At 43.7% G+C, this 21553-nt stretch overlaps 1 protein-coding gene across 5 annotated transcripts in view; it reads left to right on the forward strand.

Moving 5' to 3' along the window:
• Positions 1-3082: 3082 nt before the first annotated feature.
• The window catches only part of COL24A1 (collagen type XXIV alpha 1 chain), a 151542-nt gene continuing 133071 nt past the window's right edge, over positions 3083-21553 (forward strand). For 2 of the 5 annotated variants that reach the window (XM_075039085.1, XM_075039088.1), the window contains exons 1-3: positions 3089-3341; positions 9990-10051; positions 16541-17841. In XM_075039085.1, coding sequence (XP_074895186.1) covers positions 3286-3341; positions 9990-10051; positions 16541-17841 — 1419 coding nt within the window. In that variant the 5' untranslated portion in view covers positions 3089-3285. Of the gene's footprint in view, positions 3342-9989; positions 10052-16540; positions 17842-21553 lie in introns of all 5 variants that reach the window. The other 3 variants (XM_075039089.1, XM_075039086.1, XM_075039087.1) reach the window with 3 other exon arrangements.

Genomic DNA, 21553 nt, shown 5'->3' on the forward strand with positions numbered 1-21553 from the left:
GATGAGCAAGTCAGATCATGAAAGGAGGAAAACAACTGCTGGAAAAGGAGAAAACAAAGAGAAGAAGAGCTTACAATCATGTCAGAAAGGCAAGAAGTGATATCTTAAAAGAACTAAGTTTGTATTTCAGTAATCCCTGGGTTGGAGAGATAAGAGAAATCAGGGATAGGCTGTGGTCAAGCAAGAGATAGCAGACATGGAAAAACGGGATGTCAGGATATTCACTATAGGAAATGAAACTCCAGCACCACTATATTGCAATGAGTGCTAACATGTTTGGAGCTTGACCATGTCTTTTGGTGTGTGTAAGTATACAGATGGCTATATATAGTTCTGGAAATAAACACATGCAATCTGATAGCTTTAAACATAGTAGGTTTTGCTTATTAGGCTGTAAGAACACTTTCAAGAAGCAAGTGTAAGGATAAAACTGATACTGATTTTTGCCAGGAAGCTTAGAAGAGATTTGGAGCTGATCGAAAACACAAGGTGATGGGCAACAAGTTGGGGACTGCTGGACTATTTCTGACAGTGCCACACACTCGCTGTCTGACATCGGCGAAGTAATTTGATTTCCTTGTGCTTTTTCAATTGCTTTCTTCATCTGCATTAGATGGTGCTCACTTCTTCTGTTAAGAGCTTCAACAGCTCTGAAGGGTGTTAATATCAAAGGAAAGCAACTAAGCTGCAGAGCAAGTGCAAGAGATGCCAGGAGAGATAGGGGGAGGGAACAAGGACCTTCCCTTGCACATTCCCAACCAAGTTGTGGACACATGGCTCAGACGTGCGAGCTGTGTGCGGTGAGGAAATGGAAGGGCACAGGTAATCCTTCCCCTGGCCCATGCCTCCCCACGGCCTGACCAGCCCCTGGGCTCCTTACAGGAGAATAGCCAAGAACCCTGCCCACATAGCCCAAAGGCAGGGTTCAAACCACAGCAGGGGCTGTAACAAGGACCTAAAGAGCAAAGCGACGAATGGCAGTGGTGTCCTACTTTGTGAACTTAATTTTGTAGTTCTGAGAACAGAAAACTGACCAACCAATGCTATTTTTTTAAATTTATACTGTTTTAAGTCACTGCGTGATCAGGGTCAGCAAAGCTTTGTTTACATCCTGTATGTGCAGCTGGCAAGAATCTCAAGTTGTGCCTTCTTCAGTGCAAACACTGCTTGACACATAACGCCCCCAGCCCATCTCACCATGTGCCGCAGGTTGGCTCTTGTACTTGTCCATGTGCACTGAAGTGAGGGCAGGATTTAGCCAGGGGCACTTTTGGGGCAGAATTCTCTCTATAATAGCCCTAATGCTGATGCTAAAGGGTTAAGAAATCAATTATATGTCTACTGCATACAAGATATCTTATTTAAGGGATTGATAGATTTCACGGAATGGCACCAAACCATTCCCAACCCAATCTGTAATGTACACAGTTTATTTTAATGCTAATAAACAAAAGCTAAATGAAATATAACACTGTAGTTGTTGGACACAATTCAAGTGTGGTTTAAAACAGCAATGCTTACACAGACTTCATTGCAGCAGTGTCCCATACCTCCCTGGGCAGGCACCGTCTTCTCTTCAGTGAACAAATACATTTTCACATTTTGCTGTCACTGTGTTTAATGCAAGGTACACAGACAGGAAGGCAAAGTGTTGCCAGCTTTTACCTTTGGCTTTCAAAAAGTGAAGTAAATAGGAAATCCCATGGTAGCCAGTGAGACTATATAGAGTCTGAATAAGTCACGGTATTGAAAATTAATTTGAGTGTAAAATTAAACACTAAAACGCTCTGGTGTGTTGCCTGAGAATAACTTTTTTCCACTATAGCTTTGGCTTCTGTTATGCCCAAGAAAATTCACCGGTCTAGGTTTGCTCTTGGTTCCCTCACAATTCCCCCCCCCCCCCATATTTTTCTGCCTGTTCCCAGCTACCTGGATCACCCCAAAAAGCCCTTTTCGGCCAAGCGGAGCATCCTCAGTGATGTACAGCCTTTCTTTGTGCCTTATCCCTTCTCTTGTTTTCTGTTGTTTGGGAACACATTTGGTTTTATTTCATGTCACCTTTCTCCATCTTACCTACAACCTGAAGGTCTTTGCTGCAGGTCTGATGTGAAATCTTCGTTCTTGTAACACCCAGCAATAGCCAAATACCACAGTCCTAACTCACATCAAATTTCTGCTTAGGTCAATGGAAGCTTTGCAGGATTTGAGCATGGGTTTGCTGTACAGCCTGTGTGTTGCGACGTCTGGTACTGTTTAGCTCTACCTTGTTTGTTTTGAGAGGCAGTTTCCATAAAGATGGCTTACGGGATAAAGTTATGGTAGATTGCGTTAGGGGAACAAGGTAAGAAAACTGGAAATTAAAGCTAAAAAAGACCTTAGCCTCTTTAGGAAGAAGACAGCGAAAGGTGTCGTGTTTCTCTTGGCATGGTAACGCTACCAGATGACATCTGCTCTTCAAACATTTTCCAGAGGGAGGATTGCTGGACCCCACTCCAACTATACTCAAAAAGTAAAGCCTCCGGCACACTCAGCTTTATACCATTTCATCACCTCCCTTCCCCGCTACCTCCGTCCCCACGTTTCAATTTGACTTGCAGCTTCCAGCCGAGCCTTCCCAGCTGGAGCCCAGCGGGGACCGACGGCTCTCCTCGCCCTTCGGACGCGCTAAGCCGCATCGCCCGCCCGCGCCTTTCCCATCCCATCGCCGTCAGCCGGACCGGGCGCACCTGGGGCCGCCGCACGGCTCTCCCTCCCCGGCCCCGCCGGTGCCGGGCCGGAGGGCGCTCGGCTCGGCTCGGCGCTGCGCGCCGTGGGGGGGGGGGGGGCGGCCGGCGGCTCCGGCTACCGCGCCCGGCGGGACCTGCGCGGGGCAGCGCGCATCATGCGCGGCCGGGGTCCGGCCCGCCCCAGGGGCCGTGTTTGCTGATGTAATCGCCGGGCAGCCAGCGCTGAAATTTAACACCGAGGCAGGCGGGGAGGACCGCCGGTGCCGGGGCAGGCGGCTGCAGCGCCGCTCCGCCGCCGGACTCCGCGGGCAGCCGCGGGGCTCCCCCGCCACCCAGCCCCCGGCGCCCCCCCCCCCCGCCCGGTCCCCCCGCCCTCCCTCCCTCCCTCCCGCCGCGCCCGCCCCCGCGGGCCGTACGCGGGCCGCCCTCGGGCTTGCGCGGAGCTCGGCGGAGACCTCGGGGCCGGCGGGGTTTCATGGACAGGACCTGACCCTGCGGCGGCGCGGCGCTCGGCTCCGGCTTTCCCTCGGATCCCCGCTGCCCGGGCAAATGCATACAAATGCATTTGGGAGCCGAGAGGACAAGGCGAGGACGCATCTCTCCCGCGGCGCAAACGTAAGCGGGAGCCGGGGCGGCGTGACGGCGGGCTCCGCTTCCCCCAGCCGGCGGCGACGGGGCGCCCCCCGCTCCGCCACCCCGCCGCGGGGCTCGGGGCTCGGCCGCGGGGCCGGGCGGGGGCCCGGGGGCCGCGGCTCAGCTCCCCTGCCGGGGGCGGAGGACGGCCGCCCCGGTGGGCCGTCCCGCCGCCCGTACCCTCCGAGGTCCAGCCGTAGCCCCGCGAGGTCCCGGGTGCCCCCGGAGGACCGGCGGGGGCTGCGGGGTGCCGGCTGCCCGGACGGAGCCCGCCCGTGCCGGCGGCCGCGCGTCTCTCCCCTCCGCACTCCTCTCCCTCGTCTCGCCCTCTTGCTCCCCTGGATGTTGCCGGTCCCGTCCAGCACCCTCGTGTCACCTCTCCCCCGTCCAAGCCCACGGCCCGGCCGGCAGCCTGGCTCTGGGGAGCCCGGCCCGGGGAGGGTCGCGCGGGGGCAGCCTGACCTGAGAGCCGGGACACCCCTGCACCCCTCGGGGGGAATGGGGGTCCCGGGGGAGAGCGTGCCTCTGCACCCGCAAGTAACGCGGCCGCTCGTCCTCCCTAGCTGTTGAAACACCGCAGACACACAAAACCTGCAGAATTGAGGTTTGAGAGGTGAGGCTACTCTCTTAGTAACAGAGATGACCAGATGAGGTGCCCTGTATTTACAGGCTTCTGCAGTAGGCTGAGGTATTTCTAATGCACCGTCATCTGCGATGCAAAGGTAGAGCTCCGCTCTCCTCCATAGTTTGCCTAAAAGCAGCCTAGGCGAGATGATGTGAACTTTTGGTAGCTGTAACGATATTTACAGAGGTTGCCAGTATGCGTCTCTTTCTGTAAAGTGCTTGTTTTATTCTGGCTGTGGCTTAAATTAAGTTTACTGAGAGCTCCGAGCGGGACAGAGAAGGATTTGTCTTGTGTTGTAGCAAGGATTATGCTGCTAAAGCGTGCTTGGTGTGTAATCTGGGTGCGCCTGAGTGTTTATGAGCAGTTACGTGGCTGCCTGAAGGTGGCCTTCCCAGGAGATGTGTGTTCAGTGGCTGGGGGGGGTGACTTCTTCAGGAATCGTTAAGTGCAATTGAAAAAAGGGGTTTATCTGATATCTGTAAAGGGACTTTGCTGATAGAGAAACATAAATTGAATTACAGTAAAGTAGTACAGGAGCAAAGATGCAGTTCACCCCAGTTCAAAATCGGAGAGATCAGAATATGTATCTATATGTTTCTATCTTGTTTACCTAATTTACATCACTAGAGAGAGAGAGAGAGCAACCTCGTTGCTTGCCTGTGTTAAGAAACCAGAATTCTTCTCAAAAGGATCGGGTTTCCTTAGCATATATCAAACCAGTCAATCCCTTGCAACCTAGACCCCCTTTTTGTGGAAATGCCATTAGGTCAGACCTGCTACCTGTATAGGGGTGTCTCTGCAGCTTAAATAAATAAAACTCCTACAGCTGCATGACTCCTAAATCTCTCACCAAATTTGTTGATGGAATATTTAATTTTAAAACATGACCAACCTTGTGTTACCCTTGTCTCTTGCAAGCACTGAGTTGTAGAGCATTTGAAGAGTGGTCTACAAAATGTACAGAGACAAACCCCGAAAGAAGAGAGCATTTCACAGGAGTGGGAATTTGAGCTGTGTACTTTTGCCTTAATACAGAGGAAAACACTTAGTATACACTACCTAGACAAGAGAACTAGTGTAAGAAATCAGGGATGTACTCATAAACCGGTTCTAAAATCACATCATTTTCATTAATTTTTCTCCTTTTAGAAATACTAACAGAGTTGACTGTTCATCTGGATGTGGTAGTTTCTCATTTTAAGCCAAATGCTGTCCAGAGCGACTGGGCCACCAGGCAGGGAGTTTCCTTTCCTCTGAACCATGGCACTGTTCAGGATTCCTCTTAGGCTCCTCAGAAGGAAAGAGTGATACATCTTTTGATCCTCTACATCTCACCTTATCTTGTGTCTCCCCCTTTTCCCCTTCTTTCAAATTGTGTATTTGCAGCAAAGGATCTGTGCCCAAAGGGCATGTGACTGTCACCTGGGGGAGAGGCTTTGGAGGCTGCTGTGTCCCCTCAAGCCATGTTGATAGTAGGTCTCTTAGAACTTGGGAAGCAGCACCGGGCCTGCTGGCTAATCTCATTATAGCAGCAAAGGAAGATATCTTTCCTTTCAGATCTTGAAAGATAAGGCTTTTAATGGCCCAGGGCATCTCTGTCCACAAGGTGCTATCACCTTTCGCAAAGCCCTCCACAGGCTTGATGGACACAAACTCGGCCATTCTCCTCACCAGTCCTCAGAGGAGATCCAGTGAAGCAATGCACATGGGGCAGGTGCTGGTATTTAAACCAGCATCACTGATGAGCGCAGGGTTGAATGCATCTGTGCCAGTTACACTGGGAACAGGTTTCCCTGCCTTCTCTAGCAGCCAGCTAGGGGTATTTCTTCCTTTAAACTTGAGGTTTAGGAAACTAGCCTGGAATGAAGAGGAAACTGCTGTGCACTGACCAAACCTGAGGTCTGTATGCTGCTGAATAGTCTTCAGAGGGTGGAATTTTTCATCGTTGCTTGCCACAACTTACTTTGAAGCTTATCAGTTTCCTCATCCATCTGTCACCCTTAATGGAAAAAAAAAATAAAACATGGATAGTTGCTGTCCACTCATAGAAAGAGACAGCCACAAGATGTCAAAGATTATCAGAAAGAGAAGCTCTATTTTAAGTGGTAGAATAGCTCAACTGCATTTGATAGTGCCTTCCTCCAAACAATTATATAGTTGCCCTCAGCTTGTGCTTGCATGTAAAATAGGAGAGAGGATGAAAGGGTAGGAGGAGGGGAGGAAGCTCAAGAGATACCTCAACTCTAGGACAGGGCATAGCCAAGGGGTACTGGAACAGCTTCACATGTGATCTTAAATGGGGAAAAATAGCCAGCATTCGAGTCAGCTGGAGTCCTCCCTGAATATGCTTTTGCATTTCTCTGTTGTCGTGTCCCATCAGGGCGAGTGTCCCCAGGAGCTATGAGCTCAGCTAAGGCATGCTGTCCAAGGTTTCTGCAGGCTGCTTGCTTTGTTCCTTGCACCTATGGCAGATGATGGATCAAGCCATGTACGCGTTACATAGCAGGGAGCCTGGTGGCTTAGTGGCAGTGCTGGTGTGAGAATGGAGACTGAGAACTGGGCTGCTCTGCAGCTTAAAAGCTGCAAATGCAAGGAGTAGTGATCTTGACTGAGAAGGGAGGGTTTGCACAAATGGATTCTCTCAGAAAGACAGAATTTCATTTTTTTTTCATCTTTGGCCGCGGAGGGCTCCCTTGTACAACTTCACTTTAGGTTGCACATGGTTGCATTTACAAAAAGTTTTACTTGTTGTGAAAAAAGGTAGCAGGAAAACTAACTTTTCCCACACAGTAGAGGACCTCCAGCCCTGTGGTTGACTCTGGTCCCTGTTTTTTCTCTTAGCTGATCTCTCATCTGTTCTTGACATTAGCTGGAGAGCACTGTGTAAGCCAGACATTTGTCTTTACCTCTCACTAAATGTTTCTGTATATCTAGTTACATCTCTCTAATTTACAGCCCTGGGAGCATTTTGGAATTTCTTGCCTTCCTATAATGTTTGCTGGGAAGTGATGGAGGCAGATACCTGACACACAGCTTGTCCCTGGCTGATGTTGTGAAAGAGGCTCTTGTAATGTTAAGAGGAGTCATCTTTGCATTTTGGGCTCTGGGATTCTTTGAGCATCCTGACTTTGGAGTTAACTAAAATGTTTTATGCTATTTTTAATTGCGAATCCATTTTGCACCCATGAAAGTCAAATAAATAAAGAGTTGTCCTGAGTTTTAGCTGATAGTGCAATGCATGGACTTTCTTCCTAACACGGCTATCTCCTGTCACTGAGCTTCTCATTAGATCAAAAGATGATGTGTTGTGTTACACAGAAACTATGAGCTTGAATTCTGGTCTTACAAGCTGAAAAAAACGAAGTGAGTATCCCATAGCTGACCTACTGTTTGGACAATAGTCAGTATTAGGTCTTTTGCAGGAGTGGCGGAGCTGCTCCAGTAGACATTTCATGGCTGTAGCAGGAGAAAGCCTGAGGAGAGAAGTAGCTAGGGACTGCAATGGTTAATTAAAAAGCGTGCCCTTACAAGCATGTTGGGATTTGTAAGGTGTAGATTCCACCCCACTCCCCTTTTGTGATCAGAACTGGAGCAATGATGCATATTTTTTAATATCCTGTACATTCTGTGCATTTTCTTCTAAAAAGCATGATGTATCTACAGTTTTACAGTAGCAATAGCAATGACAAAATATTACCATTATCATGCCTTACTGCTCCTGAAATTATTAATTTGTTCTGATTGCCAAAACTTAAGCTCTGACAATATGCAAATCCACATTAGGTGTATAACCAAGGGACCTAATTTTGTCCAAGATCCAGCGCACTTACTTGCTTTGAAAACTTTGAGCAGATGTTTTGAAGAATGCTGCAGGAGACTCTTTAAGATACGTCATAGCAGGAAAAATATGTTTAGTTCAATTTTATAAAGCTTCTTTTCCCTGCCCTTGTAGTTTGGAATCCTGTCTAAATAAGTGCTTTGCCTGAAAATCAGTGGGGCAATTTGTGAATACAGTCCAGGCTGCTGATCGGGTGGAAAGGAAAAGGACAGCAGAGGTTTGCCAGCTGGAGAGGGGGTGGTGCTGGATAGTGCACGTCTTAAGTTATTGTTTGAACCAACACACCTGTAAGGAATGGGAGTTGGTTGGGTCTATAATGCTTCCTTTCTCCTCCCAGCATTTGCTATGAATGTTTTTCCTCATAACAGGAATTGTGGGAAGGCTCAGCCAGTGGGCTTTGGTTGGCAAGTGTCTATCAAGGGCTGGGCTTGTGGAGGGGGCAGTTGAGAACTATCTGCTGCCTGGGTTGGACTGGGCTAGGGAGGGGGCCCTCAAGAAGCAGCAGCACCAGCTGTGAAGTACCCCCTTCCCCTAAGGGGGACTTGGTTTGAAAACTAGGGTGAAACCCCCCAGTAAAACTGCTTAAGTGGAAGGAGAGTAAGTAATCAAACCTATCCTCTGCTACACCAATGAATTTTGACTCTTTTTTTTTTTTTCTTTGTTTCACTGAGCAAATTGATAAAACCAGATTTTTGCTCTGTGGTTTTCATCCACTTGGATGTTTCTGGAATGTTTGAATTGCAAACCCTTGGAAGGGATATTAAGATTTTTCACTAAATACTGCTATATATATGTGTGTGTGTGTATGTACATATATATATAAAAAATATTTAAATCATAGCATGATTTCTTGTCATTATACCATTACTAATACTTGGTTTATGCATATGTTATCCTCTGAGCTGAAGGCAACCTGGCAGTGGGAGGAACTTGGCTGTCATTGCTGTTTGAACCGTATGTTCCTGTATAAAGTGGTAGAGCTTTCTTCCTGCACTTTTTATTGCTGTGCGAACCTGATAAATTAGCTGGCAAAGTCAGGTCACATGAAGTTACAGGTGTTTAGTTGCAACTGTGTTACTTTCAAATACTGTTTATTCCAGATACTCAAGTGTTCTCTGGCATGGTCCAGCAAATGTTCTTAGTCAACCTAGTGTTATGAAAAATCAATGAGGTTACATATGTTAATAAGTAAGAGGGTTGAGCTGAGGCTTGAGTGTGAGTTGAGTAGTTAGTATCAGAACTATATGTCTGATATTTTAGAAATATTTCTTCTCAGAACTGAACAGGTATAGGTCACTATAATCATTACATACATCTGTTTCTGTGCCTGGATGTCCAACATTTAATAAATGAGAAATATATTCTCTGCTAAAGATTCAGTCACTGATAAGAGTGTGGTTAGGTGCTAATCTGGCTAATATGGTAATTGAATAAAAAACAGCAGACAGTCTGTTTTTAGCCATGGTAAAAAATGTATTTTTTGCCCAACATCCAACACTTTTCATTTAAAGCAGATTTTGAGCATGTAACCTCTATCAACCTTATATATGTTCATTGCAATCAGTAAGCCTGTGATACATATCAGTATTGCACTCTCCTATCTGAGCATGAAGTTTTAAGTTAAAATGTGATGGGATTTTTTTACTTTGTGAAGAGCATGTCTTATTTGTAACATGACAAAGTTTTATAATACAGGAACAAAAGTGTGCCACATTTTCATTTATGGTAAAATGATGTGATATAGTGACAAGACTGATAGCAGGTCAAAAGTATCTAGTGATCTCTACAGGCATTAACTTGTCACTTATTTTATAGTTTATTTACAGTAACTTTTTTTTTCTTTCCAGAAAGAAATTTACTACGTAGCAGCATTCATATTTGAAGGCTGCTGCAAGAAAATACAAACCAGATGCAGTTACTTTATTAGCAAAAGCCAGTGTAAAATATATGTACTATATATGAGGGCATACATAATCCTAGATCTTTGTGTAAAATGCCTTCTCAGCATCAGTGGAAAGTTGTACAATGTGATGGCTTTGATCCAGGACTTGCTGAAGTTAATGGTATCCTGCCATTGACTTTGGATGTTGAATCAAGCTCTTAATTCCTTGGAGCTCTGAAACTGTAGATGTTTTCTCACATGTTCTTTTCTTTCTTTCTCTTTTAGGAAAACTCTCCTTTTTATTGCAATATGTATAGCTATGGGTGTTGCACAAGGACCCAAACAAGGTGAGAACGCTTTTTTTTATAACAGGACATTTGTATAATCTGTTACTAGATGAAAAGAGTAAACAGCTGTTGTTTCTAGTGACCTTAGGTTCAGTTCCTTAATGGTGACTTAAAGAAAATACCAGCTACAGCATAGTGATAGAAAAAGTTTAAGGCAACCAGTTTGGAAAAGATGACCTTTTGAAAATTACTCAGATTTTCTGTCTATGAAATTGCTTACATATTTAAGCAAGCTCTTCATAAAAGAGAAGCCTTGTACAGTGAAAAGGCTTTGATTGTGTCTTCACTGCAAGTGGGTGTCCTTGGGGGTGGCAAGCTATGACTGAGTTACCTTTGCACTTAGGGCTGTGCAAGCAAACCACTGCATATAATAAAGGCTTAGTCTAGGCTGGCATCACTAAAGCAAAAAGTGAAATAGTGTATTCATTTGGTTTTGCATTCAGATGCAGATGTTAGCGAGGAAATAGGGTTGCCTTGTTTTTAGTTTCTTTTTTAATCTGCCAGCTGTTATAACTGCACCAGATGTGCAGCTTGCACTAGAGACTGCTGTGGGAATATTAGTGTCCCAAAGTGGTAGAGGCTAACATGCCATTTAGTCATTTCTTGTCTGCCAGAAGAGTGGCAGCATTGGTTCTCTGCCATGTTCCTTCACAGGTGAAACAAGAAATAGGTCACCCTTGTCTGGTAAGTATGTTAACTGCAAAGACTCAGCTGAATACAAACAGCTGGGTTGCGTGGTTAAGACAAGACTCATTCCTGATAACGTTTTGCTAGAGCCCTGTGGGATATCTCAGCAGCCTCCCACTGTTATTCTCACCAGTGCCTTTTTCCTTCTCATCAACTGCAACTGGCAAAGCTTGGTTTTTACTTTGGTTGCAGTTGGTTTCCCTGCACACACCCCTGTTCTCTCTGTAGTTTTGCCTTCTGTTAGTTACTTGTTGTTTGCCTGGTAAGATTGGTTGTTGATTTTTCACATTCAGCTCAACGGGGGACATACGCTTTTGTGATGATGGGATTTTCCCAGATTTTTCTAACAGCTGGGCCAAGTTCTCATCAGAGGAGGGGGCAGCACCTGAAGATGTGTGTGGCCTGCCCTGCTCCAGACCTGCAGGGATGGAAAGGGAAGAGGCTGTTTTAGGGAGGCAGTTTGCACTTTCCCAGTGTAGCGGGAGCAGGTGAGGGATGCCAGAGACAGGTGTGCAGCAATGGTTTGAGTTGTCTTCATCACTCCAGGCCACTCTCCTCTTCTGCAAAGAAATAAACAATTTCTCTCACTTCTCACGTGCCCCAGCCTGACAATTACTTTTCTAACGAAACTTCAGGCGAGGACTGTGAAGGCTACAGGACTGGGGGGCAGCAGTGACATGGGGGAGTGGGTGCAGTCTGAGGCTTATTTGCCTCTTGGCTGAGAGTACCTCCGTGCACAGAGCCTTGTAGCTTTCCTACCTTTTTTTTTTATTACTCAACATCATTTCTAGATAGGTGTATGAGAAGCCTTACTGAATGAGAACGCCCCTTTATCCCCTGTGCACAGATGCCATACATAACTTCATTTTCTTTAAGTGCTTGCTTGGGATGGAAATGATGCATTGAACCTTGGTGCAACTTCCTGTCCGTGCGTTAATTTGGCCCCTCATGCACTTGCACAGTGTGTAAACAAGGTTGCAAAAAGTAGTTCAGAGAACAGCAGAGTGAGGAAACCTCCTCAAAAAAAAGAGCAGCTCAAGTGTATCCTTCAGTCTCAGTATATAATCTGCAGAGCTAGCACTATTCCATTTGCAGTGCTTAGAGTTTGTCCAGGAAGAGGATTGTCTGCCCATTAGGAATATGTTAACACTTAAGTTGTTATTAAAACTTTCTTGGCAGTTGTCTTTTGAAAAAAGAGTGTTCTGCCAAATATGAAGATGCTAGCTAGGGTGATTAACATTCCTTCTCTCCTGAGCTGATGGGACGGCCTGTGCATACTTTACCTGAGAAGCTGTGCCTTGTTCATTTTAGTAGGCTACTATAAATTGTATTCAGTGAAATATATGTAAAGATACAGTGTCAGCCTTTAGGAATAGTACTTCGAGTGCGGCTTAAGGACATACAGAATCGATTAATCTGGTTGGCTTTCCTATGCCAGTCACTCAGCTTGGTGTCCGGGGAATACTTGTTGCAGCCAGGTATCTTAATTTACCCAATTGCAGATGCAGCATCACCTAGGAAATGGGCAGCCTGATGAGTTATTACTCTCGGTTCTGATGGAGCTGACTGATGAATGACCCTTGTCTTTCCCTTACCCATGCTGGTAAAGGGAAAGCAAGTAATGTGTATACTAGGATTGCTGAAGTGGAGAGAGCACCCCAAATATCGTGCCTTCAGAGTAGTCATGAGTATGGAGGAATGTGGAAAATGAACAAGAGAGACTGAACAGAAGAGGGGTGTGGAACAATCAAGCAGCCAAATCCCCTCATCCCTCCCCAGTTCCTTTTTAGGATTTTTTTTGTGCTGCAAGAGGGTCAAAAGATTTTTTGCCAAAGCCCATGTTAGGTTTTCCCTCCCCTCATGATGCAGTAAGGTTGTGAATTTTTCAAGTCCTCCTAGAAGGTGGAAGGAAAGCACTTGACACCAAAACCCCAAAACAACTTTTCCTTCAAGAAAATGAGCTGTTATAATTTGGGGGACTAATGGGTTGAGTAAACAGTAAGTGAAGACAGATGTTGTGCAGACCTCAGTAAACAAAGAAAACTGGCTACTGATAGGTAAAAAAATAGTGGTTGTCATGCTGGGAGGAAGAGTTGAGAGGGTTGCCTGCTCCCAAAACCCTGTGTACTGCCAAGAGCTTCTGAAAGCCTTAAAATAAAATAAAAATACACGTTGGACCAGAAATGAAATGACGGGCCAAAAAAGTTTGGAACAGCCTTTTGGCTTGACGGTGGGTTAATAGGCAGCAAGTCAGCAAGGAATAATTAGTTGATACTTTTGCTGTCATTTTTCACACAGCATTTATTTAGCTTTCTCGGGACCTGTCATTGTTTGCAGAAATCTGTTTGCAGGATGTGGAGAATGTGTCTTATTTCTCATCATGCTCTCAGATGATTTTCCTTTTTTTTAATAACTTTTAAACAATGTGCTGTTTTCAAATCACAACTGCCAAAATTTTGGCAATTTTGCTTGCAGCTTGAGATTTACTAGCAGTACTCCTTGAATGTCCTTTTTTAATTGACTGTTTTAAGCCAGTTTAAGTGTAAGCTTTTTGTTTTATACTTTATACTACTTTGGACAGATCACATGCATTGTTATTTTTAAATACAAATATATAATTACAAATATATTAAAATACAAGTACTTGCCAAATATTTCAGGTCAGGTGTGATATTTAGGCACAACCTTAGGTTAGATTATTAGCTATTCTCCTCTGTGAGGTCAGCTGGCCCAGCCAATGCACAGAAGTGCCAGAGCAGTGTTTCCAGCCTTGGGGTATTATTTGCGTGTGCAAGACCTCTGCATTGCCCAGAGCTCAGGACCTGTGTTTCTTCCTAGCTTTCACAAGGGCAATACAAGTACAGCTTTTTCCTCCATAACTACATGCAGACCACGCAGGACTGGGGTCCTGAGAAAGTGTGGTGGTTCGTTAGCAGATGTGTTGTGCTTCGAAGCTCTACTATAACCTGACCCCTGTTATCTGTTTGACAGATAAAAATACAGCCATAGTGAATTAATTGCTCTGAGGCAAAACATCTTGAGAAATTGGCGTACTCATGACTTTCTGCAAAGATATGCTTTCTCCATACCTCTGTCTGCACTGGCTACCTGCCAGGATAATCTTGGCATGTCCGTGAGTCTCAAACATGACTAGAAACACTACAAGGTGTATAATTAATTTTCAAGATGTACAGTGCATTCAGGTTGATGCTTTTGGTTCCAATTTATAAACCACTCTCAAGGAAATCTCAGGCTCTTTTCATAATTTACCACTGAAACTAAGCCAACATCTGTCTATTCTTAAAGTTTGCTATGAATACACTCAGTCAACAGAGAAAGGGAAGACTGGGAAAGGAGACCTTTTTTCCACTGAAAGAGTGAACATCCATTTGTTTCAGTTGCTGTTTCCTCTTAATAGAGCAGAGAATCCTTAACTTTCCTTGGTTACTCCAAATTTTTGTTATGCCATTTAATAGCTTTATTTAATTAATATAAGCACAATGTGAATAGTAAAAGTACCCTCAGCTAAATGCTGTGGCAAGTGCTAGTCTCTTCCCCATCAGGTTTATTAGATCAGTGCAATTGTTAGATACTACTAGGCATTTTTAATATAGGCAGTTCACTGAAGCTTAGGTCCAGCCAGTTGTTCCAGTTAGGGGAAAAAAAAATCATATAGTGTGCTTCTGTGCAATCTGGTTTATGAAAACTACAATGTTCACTTTCCCCTTGTGCAGAGAATTGGAAGAATTAGGTTAGAGGGATCTTGAACTCATGTGGTCCCACCTCCTGCTGAGATCAGGGTCAGTGTTGAAGTTAGTTCATGTCGCTGGGTCCTGTCCAGTTGGGCTTTGTGTAATCTCCATTCTTGGAGATTTTCAATGTCTCTGGCCCCCTGGTCCAGCACTTAACCACTTTTGTGGTGAGAATGCTTTTTCTTTGTTTGGAACTGGAGTTTCATGTGTTGCAGCTTGTGCCCATTACTCCTCAGCTTCTATGTTTTCCCTATAACCCCAATTCAGGTAAGGGACAATTGTAATTAGGTTCCCCCAAACCTTCCCATCTCCAGGCCAAGCAAATGTAGCTCCTTCAGCCTTTTCTTATGTCATGTGTGTTAGCCCCCAACCTTCTTGTCTGTTATTTCCATGATTGCGTTTTCTCTCAGTCTCTGCAGTATTTCTGTAGCACCTTTCACAAACACCCAGACACGCAATTTTACCAATCAATGCCATAAGTGCTCTCTTATTTTGTGACCCTACAGGAAGACTGCTGGGGATGTGTGGTTTAGCTCCTATTCAAGCCTTTGTAATGTTTCTGTTTCAGCTGCATCATAAGGGATCTAACAGTGTCTTTGAATTCATCCTGAAGCAAGAAGGTGTTTATGCACACAAACTCCATGCCTTAATCTGATTTAGGCAATACCAAATGAATTTGGTCATCTTTGACAGTTGATTTAGCCTTTAGGAGGAAAGTGGTTTTGATTTCTTACCCCAGGTCAGATGTGATTATCAGGAGGCTAGATAATTGTGTTCCTATGCATTAGGTGAAGATATTTAGCCAGGTAAAAGATGGAGATACTGTAAGGTCCAGGCTAAGCAAAGGGCTAAAGCACAAAGCTCACATTATATAAGACACTAGAGAATCCAACAGTGAAAACACCCCTGCCCATTCCACCTTGTAGAAAGATCTCCTATCCAGACTTGATATGCCAAAGCCAAATCTATAGGACGTAAATCAGTAGATTCTCTGCCTCCTGCTGTGGAGTGCACTCTTAATTCGCTATCTTGTCTGCATAGCTGCAGCCTTGCATTCTCTAGGAGGCCAGATGAGGCAGAAGATAGGACCGCTGCCCCTTGGGTCCTGAGATTTTGCCTCTTTCCTTGCTCCTTGCCACTTCTGCTTCTGCCGAGTTCATGTCATCTGTGGCCCTAACAAGTAAACTGTGTGGAGGGAAAGGAGGTGGCAGCAGCATACTCTGTTGCATGTCCCCTTGGAAAGATACTTGTTTTGCTTTAGGCTGACTAACTTTGGCACAAATATATACAATCAAGGGTGATCCCACTGGGAAAACAATTCCCTTTGAAGCCAGCTCTGTAATGACCCAGGGCCTTGCTTGGTGGGAGGAGAGCTCCCTGGTGGAAGCACAGCAGTTCTTTCCAAGTACCAGTTGAATTACCTCTGCAGCACATAGTAGCTCCTCAGCAAGGCTTACCTTTTGTATTTTGCTTTGAGCCAGTGACTCTTTTGGTGCTCTGCTGAGGTGTTACTGTGTTATAAATAGCTTGTCCCTTCTTAAAAACAAAGCAACCCTCCCCTCAAATGCTTTCCTTTAAACTTTTCAGATAAAGAGGAAAAGCATGGTTTTATTGCCGAAGGCTTTTGTAGAAGAAAAAGTTAAAGGTTAAAAGAAAAAAATTACCTGCTCAAAGAGGAGGCAGGATTAGCCAAATAACAAAGTGTGTTCATTGATTACTGTGAAAAGGTTGAAGACAGAAAAGGGGATTTTTCAGTTTCATAAATGAAGTAAGCTACAATGGACATTATGGGGGCCTTTCTGTGTGTTTGGGTTTTGGTTGGTTTTTTTTCCAATGGAAATTTTGTTCTGGCTTTAATTATATGTCTGATTTATGTAAAAGATTAGTGTAAGGCACACCAGGGATTTGGTGGCCTTGCCTTGCTGTGTGCAGTATCTATGCTCTGGGTAGTACAGATTTGTTAAGATGTTGTGTGTACATTTGTTTATATGGATCTGAATTTGTGAGCTTGTAAACAAAATCAACAGTATGCCTTTATTTCTTCTTACAGCAATAGATGTTCTTCATCAACTAGGCCTTGTGAAAGATGTTCAACAGCCCTCAGAGACGACAGTGCCCTCGTCATCTCAGTTACCTTATGGTGTTCATCTAACCGTATCAGGAATTGTACTAACTAGTGATGCAAAAATTGAGTTCCCCGTCATTCAAGTCATACCATCAAATCTAGGGCATCAGTTCACCATATTGGTTGGGTTGTACTCTTACAGAGTAAATAATGCTTTCCTTTTCAGTATTAGGAACAAAAGTAGACTGCAGTTTGGTGTCCAGCTGCTACCAAGAAAGGTAGTGGTGTATACTGGAGGGAAGCAGTCTGTATACTTTGATTATAGCGTTCACAATGAACAATGGCATTCATTTGCCATTGGCATTAGAGACAAGACTGTCTCAATATTTGCTGAGTGTGGAAAGAAGTACTATAGCAGGGAAGTACTTTCTGATGTGGAGACATTTGATTTGGATGGTTTGTTTACCCTGGGAAGGATGAACTCTCACTCTGTCAGCTTTGAAGGAGTTATATGTCAGCTAGATATTATTCCTTCTGCAGAAGCCTCTGCGAACTATTGTAAATATGTGAAACAGCAGTGTCGCCAGGCTGAAACATATCGATCTCTGCTAGGAGCTCCACGTGTGTCAGATGGGCTGGATATTTTTTCAAAGATGATGATTGATGAGAAAAAACAGTTGGAAGGCATATCAGCTTATAGAAGGAAAGAAGCATCAAACATTCTTGTTACCAGTGTTGCTCAGATTCACTTTCTACCAGAATACTTTGAGTCAAGAAATGTCTCTGCATCAGAGTTTGCAGAGGCTGAATCTCTGTTGCTGGAAGCCTGGCCTGAAACAGAACTCCAGGAGAATGTCAGTCTGCCTCTTCATCAGCAGGAGATGAGCAAAAAGAGAAACATCACTAAAAACCCCACAGGATCATATCCAAATACTTTAGATAGTACCACAGAAGATGCAGGCAGACCAAGTGAGCCTTTTCTGATCTCCCCTGTAAAACAGAGTAAAGCTAAAAGCAAGGGAATGGACAAAGCAAAACAGCATTTAGATGAACCAAACAATAAGCAGCAAATCTTCAACACAACACTGTACAGTTTGCCTGCTGACCTCTCTCTGGATAATCAGCTCAGTCCAGGGCAGGAAGGTGCATTTGATGCTGATGAGACTTATCACATGGAAAACGGTTATGAAATTGGTATTAATAATTATGCTTATGACTATGAAGATCTTGACAAAATGTTTGAAATGGGAAGTGTCAGAGGTCCAAAGGGGGAAACCGGACCTCCTGTAAGTTATCTTTACTACTCTTTTTACTGTAATGCAGCAACATATATTTAACAGAGGCTTTGAAAGAAACCTCACAAAGCATGCCAAAACTGTGACTGCAACTTCTCCCGGCTGTACTGTACAAATGTTTGTCTGCCTTAAGTATGTCTCTTTCCCGCATGTGATTTTGGTGTAAGTATTGTATATTTTTATTTACTGGCAGAATACGAAGACATTCAAGACATTCACATTCTGGTGAAGTGGTAGGCAACCCAGACTTCTTTAAAATTTGAAGTGCAGCCAGGTGTTTGTAACTGCTAATTATCGAGACTGCTTGCTTAATAAAATTACAGGATAAATTTATACAGTACACAAATGTAGACACTGATCCATGAAAAGAACAACCAGGCTGTTTGGAAGACTGACATAGTTGAGCAATGCTATCAAAATTCATGACTGTAGAAAGAGACCAGTTGCAGAATCTAGCCTGGTAAAACCATTCGTAACCCAAGGTTATGGGGTCATGCAAACCTGCATGTAAAATGATTTTTAGAACAGTCTTACAAGACTGTGGCATTTTTTCAGTTTGCAGGGTAAGTGATGCCTGAAGCAATTGCAAATGCACAGTAGTGCTTTTAATAGAAACCCATTTGTCCTTCTTATTGTGTGCACAAGGCTCATAAACTTTTAAATATGTAAAAATGGGAGCAATATATATGAAGCTACAGACAAGAAAGAACAGCAGTTCCTGCTTAGCCTGGGAAATATGATAGTTGGTGCTTGTTTGAGTTTTTGGTTAACTTTTTTAAACCATAGCATGGAGTGGATAATTCCACTTGCTCTTTTTTTTTGTGTGTGTGTGTGCATTTGTGTGGTTATTACTGGAAAGCAATTTGATATATGTTAAGCAGCTCTTAACATATGTTTGAATGTACCCATAAATTTATTGCATGTATTCTTTCAGCACTGAAATATTTTTTTCTTAAGGTAGTCAGCAACTGAAAACCTATTTAAAAGTTCGCTTTTTGCTCTAAACAGGATCCAGATGCAAAGGGATTGTTACACAATTGAAAAATGTGTTAACAAGCAATTCACGTTAGTCCAGGGGTGCTCTTGCTTAACCTCTTTTGAATGTGAAGTCAGTCTTTTTTTCTCTTTTTGTTCCTTATGATAGTATTTATGGGGACATATCACTAAATATGTAGCTGTTATCAACATGATGTCAATTTCCATTTGTGGAGCTTAGGATGTTTAATAACTACTAATGGAAGTTTTTAATTTTAGCACATAGCTTGTACATTGTGATTTCAGTCAGTTACAGCCAAGAAAGTTAAATCGATTCTTTTTTACGTGGCACAGAAATTGTTGCTGATAATGCTGTTGGTTGTTTGCATTACTAAGAAACACCAAGCAAATGCTCTGGGTTTTTTTCTAGACACAGACATTATACATACAGTGTCAAAGATGATAGCTGATTTGGAGAGTTCAAAGATGTCTCTGTTACCATTTTCTATGCCTGTCTTACAGACAGGGGACACAGAAGTTTGTATCATCCAGGAAGGCTGTTAGAACAGACCTTATGTTTGGTATAGTCTGTAGCAATCAATATGGTGCATTTGTGCTGAAGTGTTTTGCTGGGTCAGGATTTAAATAACATGCCCAAGGTCTTAGAGATCTGTGGCAGAGCTGGGGAGTTAATCTAGACCTTTGTGAGCACTAGTTTGGCTGAAAGGGCCAGCAGCACCCGCTGGAACAGAGGCAAAGCTAAAGCACTGTGCTGCCAGAGGGGTTGATGCCAAAGGGAGAGGAGGCCTCTGCGTGGCCTTGTTCATGCAAGCTTTTGTAAAGAATTGTGCTTTGTGGAGGTTGCATGGCACAGTACCTGCTGCTGTTGTTGGCCTCAGACTTGAAGAGGTGATCTTGGTTTGCTTTCTCAGTCTGGTACACCCATGTAGAGAAGACCAGAGATAATCCAGCTTTTATATGTGTGGCTCTAACACTTTAATACATAAGTACCCACAGAGTCTTATCAATGGGGAGCCTAAAAAAGCAACATTGAAGAACTTGCAAACTTCCCTCGCAGCAAAAAATCCTGATGAGGCATGAAAGCCCCCCCTTTTTTTTTCTTCTTTGTTATGTTGTGGTTGGTTTGAATCTTCTTTCAAGAGCTCAACACAGAAATAACGTTCGTTCTATTGGAGTTGACAGGCAAGAACTAGCTTTTGTGGTTCTTAAACTCCTCAGCTTCATTTTAGCTTTTAATCATCTACCAGAACTGATTCTTGCCTTGTATAATTAGGCCCCTTGTATTCCATGATCCCACAGCTGTGGAATTCACCCACTGCTGCAAAGCAGGGCTCCAGAATTCAGGCTTTCATTTGTGGATAGTGTATGGAAAAGGGCACCTATTTCTTCAAAGCTATTAAGACCCTGATTAAAATTCTATCAGTTACAATGACCAAAATCCCCTACAAAAATATAAAGTGAGTTGTGTGGTCTCCTTAACCACTGGTTTAGAGGGAAAAAGCTGCTCTGTTCATCTGACTGAGCCACTCCTTTCTGTGTTGCAGATGGTGTTGGCACTGTATAAAGATTAAAAAAATAAATAAATATTGTGTGTATTTTTAACTGTTTAACTTTCAAACTGATATTCTTCACTGTGCAGTCCTGAAGCAGTTTGTAGTAATGTGATACATAGTCCCACACTGGTAGAAGGAGGGCTTGATGTGAGCTGAAGAGCTGATTTAGGTTACTTGCTGGTAGGTAATTGCATCTGCATGCCTATGTGCACTGGATTTGGTTTCCCCTAAGAAATGATCTAGGAATTAGTTTCCTCTATTGGAAAAGCTTTCTGGATTATGAAGACACTCAGCCAGGAGGAGAAATAGTAGAAGGCTTAATGGTGGTGTTCCTTAGTCTATCTGGCTGGTAAGGAGGAGCAGTCTGGAGTTATTGCCAGGAGGAATTGGAAATGCAAGCCCTGCATTACGCAGAATTGAGTCCTGGACGAGATGGTGTTATTCCAACCAAGAGGTGTGAGAGTGAGAACCCTGAGAGAGGAGTTCAGACATCCTAAATGTGGTGCTAAATAAACTGCAGTAAGGGTAGCGTCAGCTACCCGTTCACTCTTAGCTTATTTCACTTACTTTACTCTTAGCTACCCTTTCACACGTTAGCTTATTTTAGTCTTAGCATGTTTCTCAGTTGAACAAAATTGCTTTCTGAGGCTCTCCCCTGCCACAGGGGATATATTGGGCAGTTAATCACTTTCATGCATTTTAGCTCTGCAGGTAACCCTCATGTTTCCCTGACCAGGCTGAGAAATCAATCTCAGTATCTGCTGATTCAGATAAAAACTTAAGATTCTTGCTGTTTTATTTTTAGTAGCAAAAAGATAATGTTAGTCTTAAATATTTAAACATTTCATTTAATTCACCTGAAACTGATGCAGTTTCCCTATCTTCTGCGCAACAATATTGAAAAGCCTTAAACCATAAACCAAAGCCATATATATCCCCTGATGTTGATGACATTGCTTTGGCTGTTGTAGGAATTCTTGACAGACAAAAAGAAAGACTTCCACAGCTGTAAGGAAAGGAGGTTAATCATACACAAATGATTGCCTGCTCTAGGGCATTTGGAAAGAGAAGTGTGTGGTTTTCTATCGTTTCCAGTGAAATGCAAATGAAGCAAAAAGAAAAAATAGGTGGACATTCATGTTTGGTAAGATCTT

Source organism: Buteo buteo, chromosome 10 (assembly GCF_964188355.1).
Source record: "Buteo buteo chromosome 10, bButBut1.hap1.1, whole genome shotgun sequence".
NCBI lineage: Eukaryota > Metazoa > Chordata > Aves > Accipitriformes > Accipitridae > Buteo > Buteo buteo.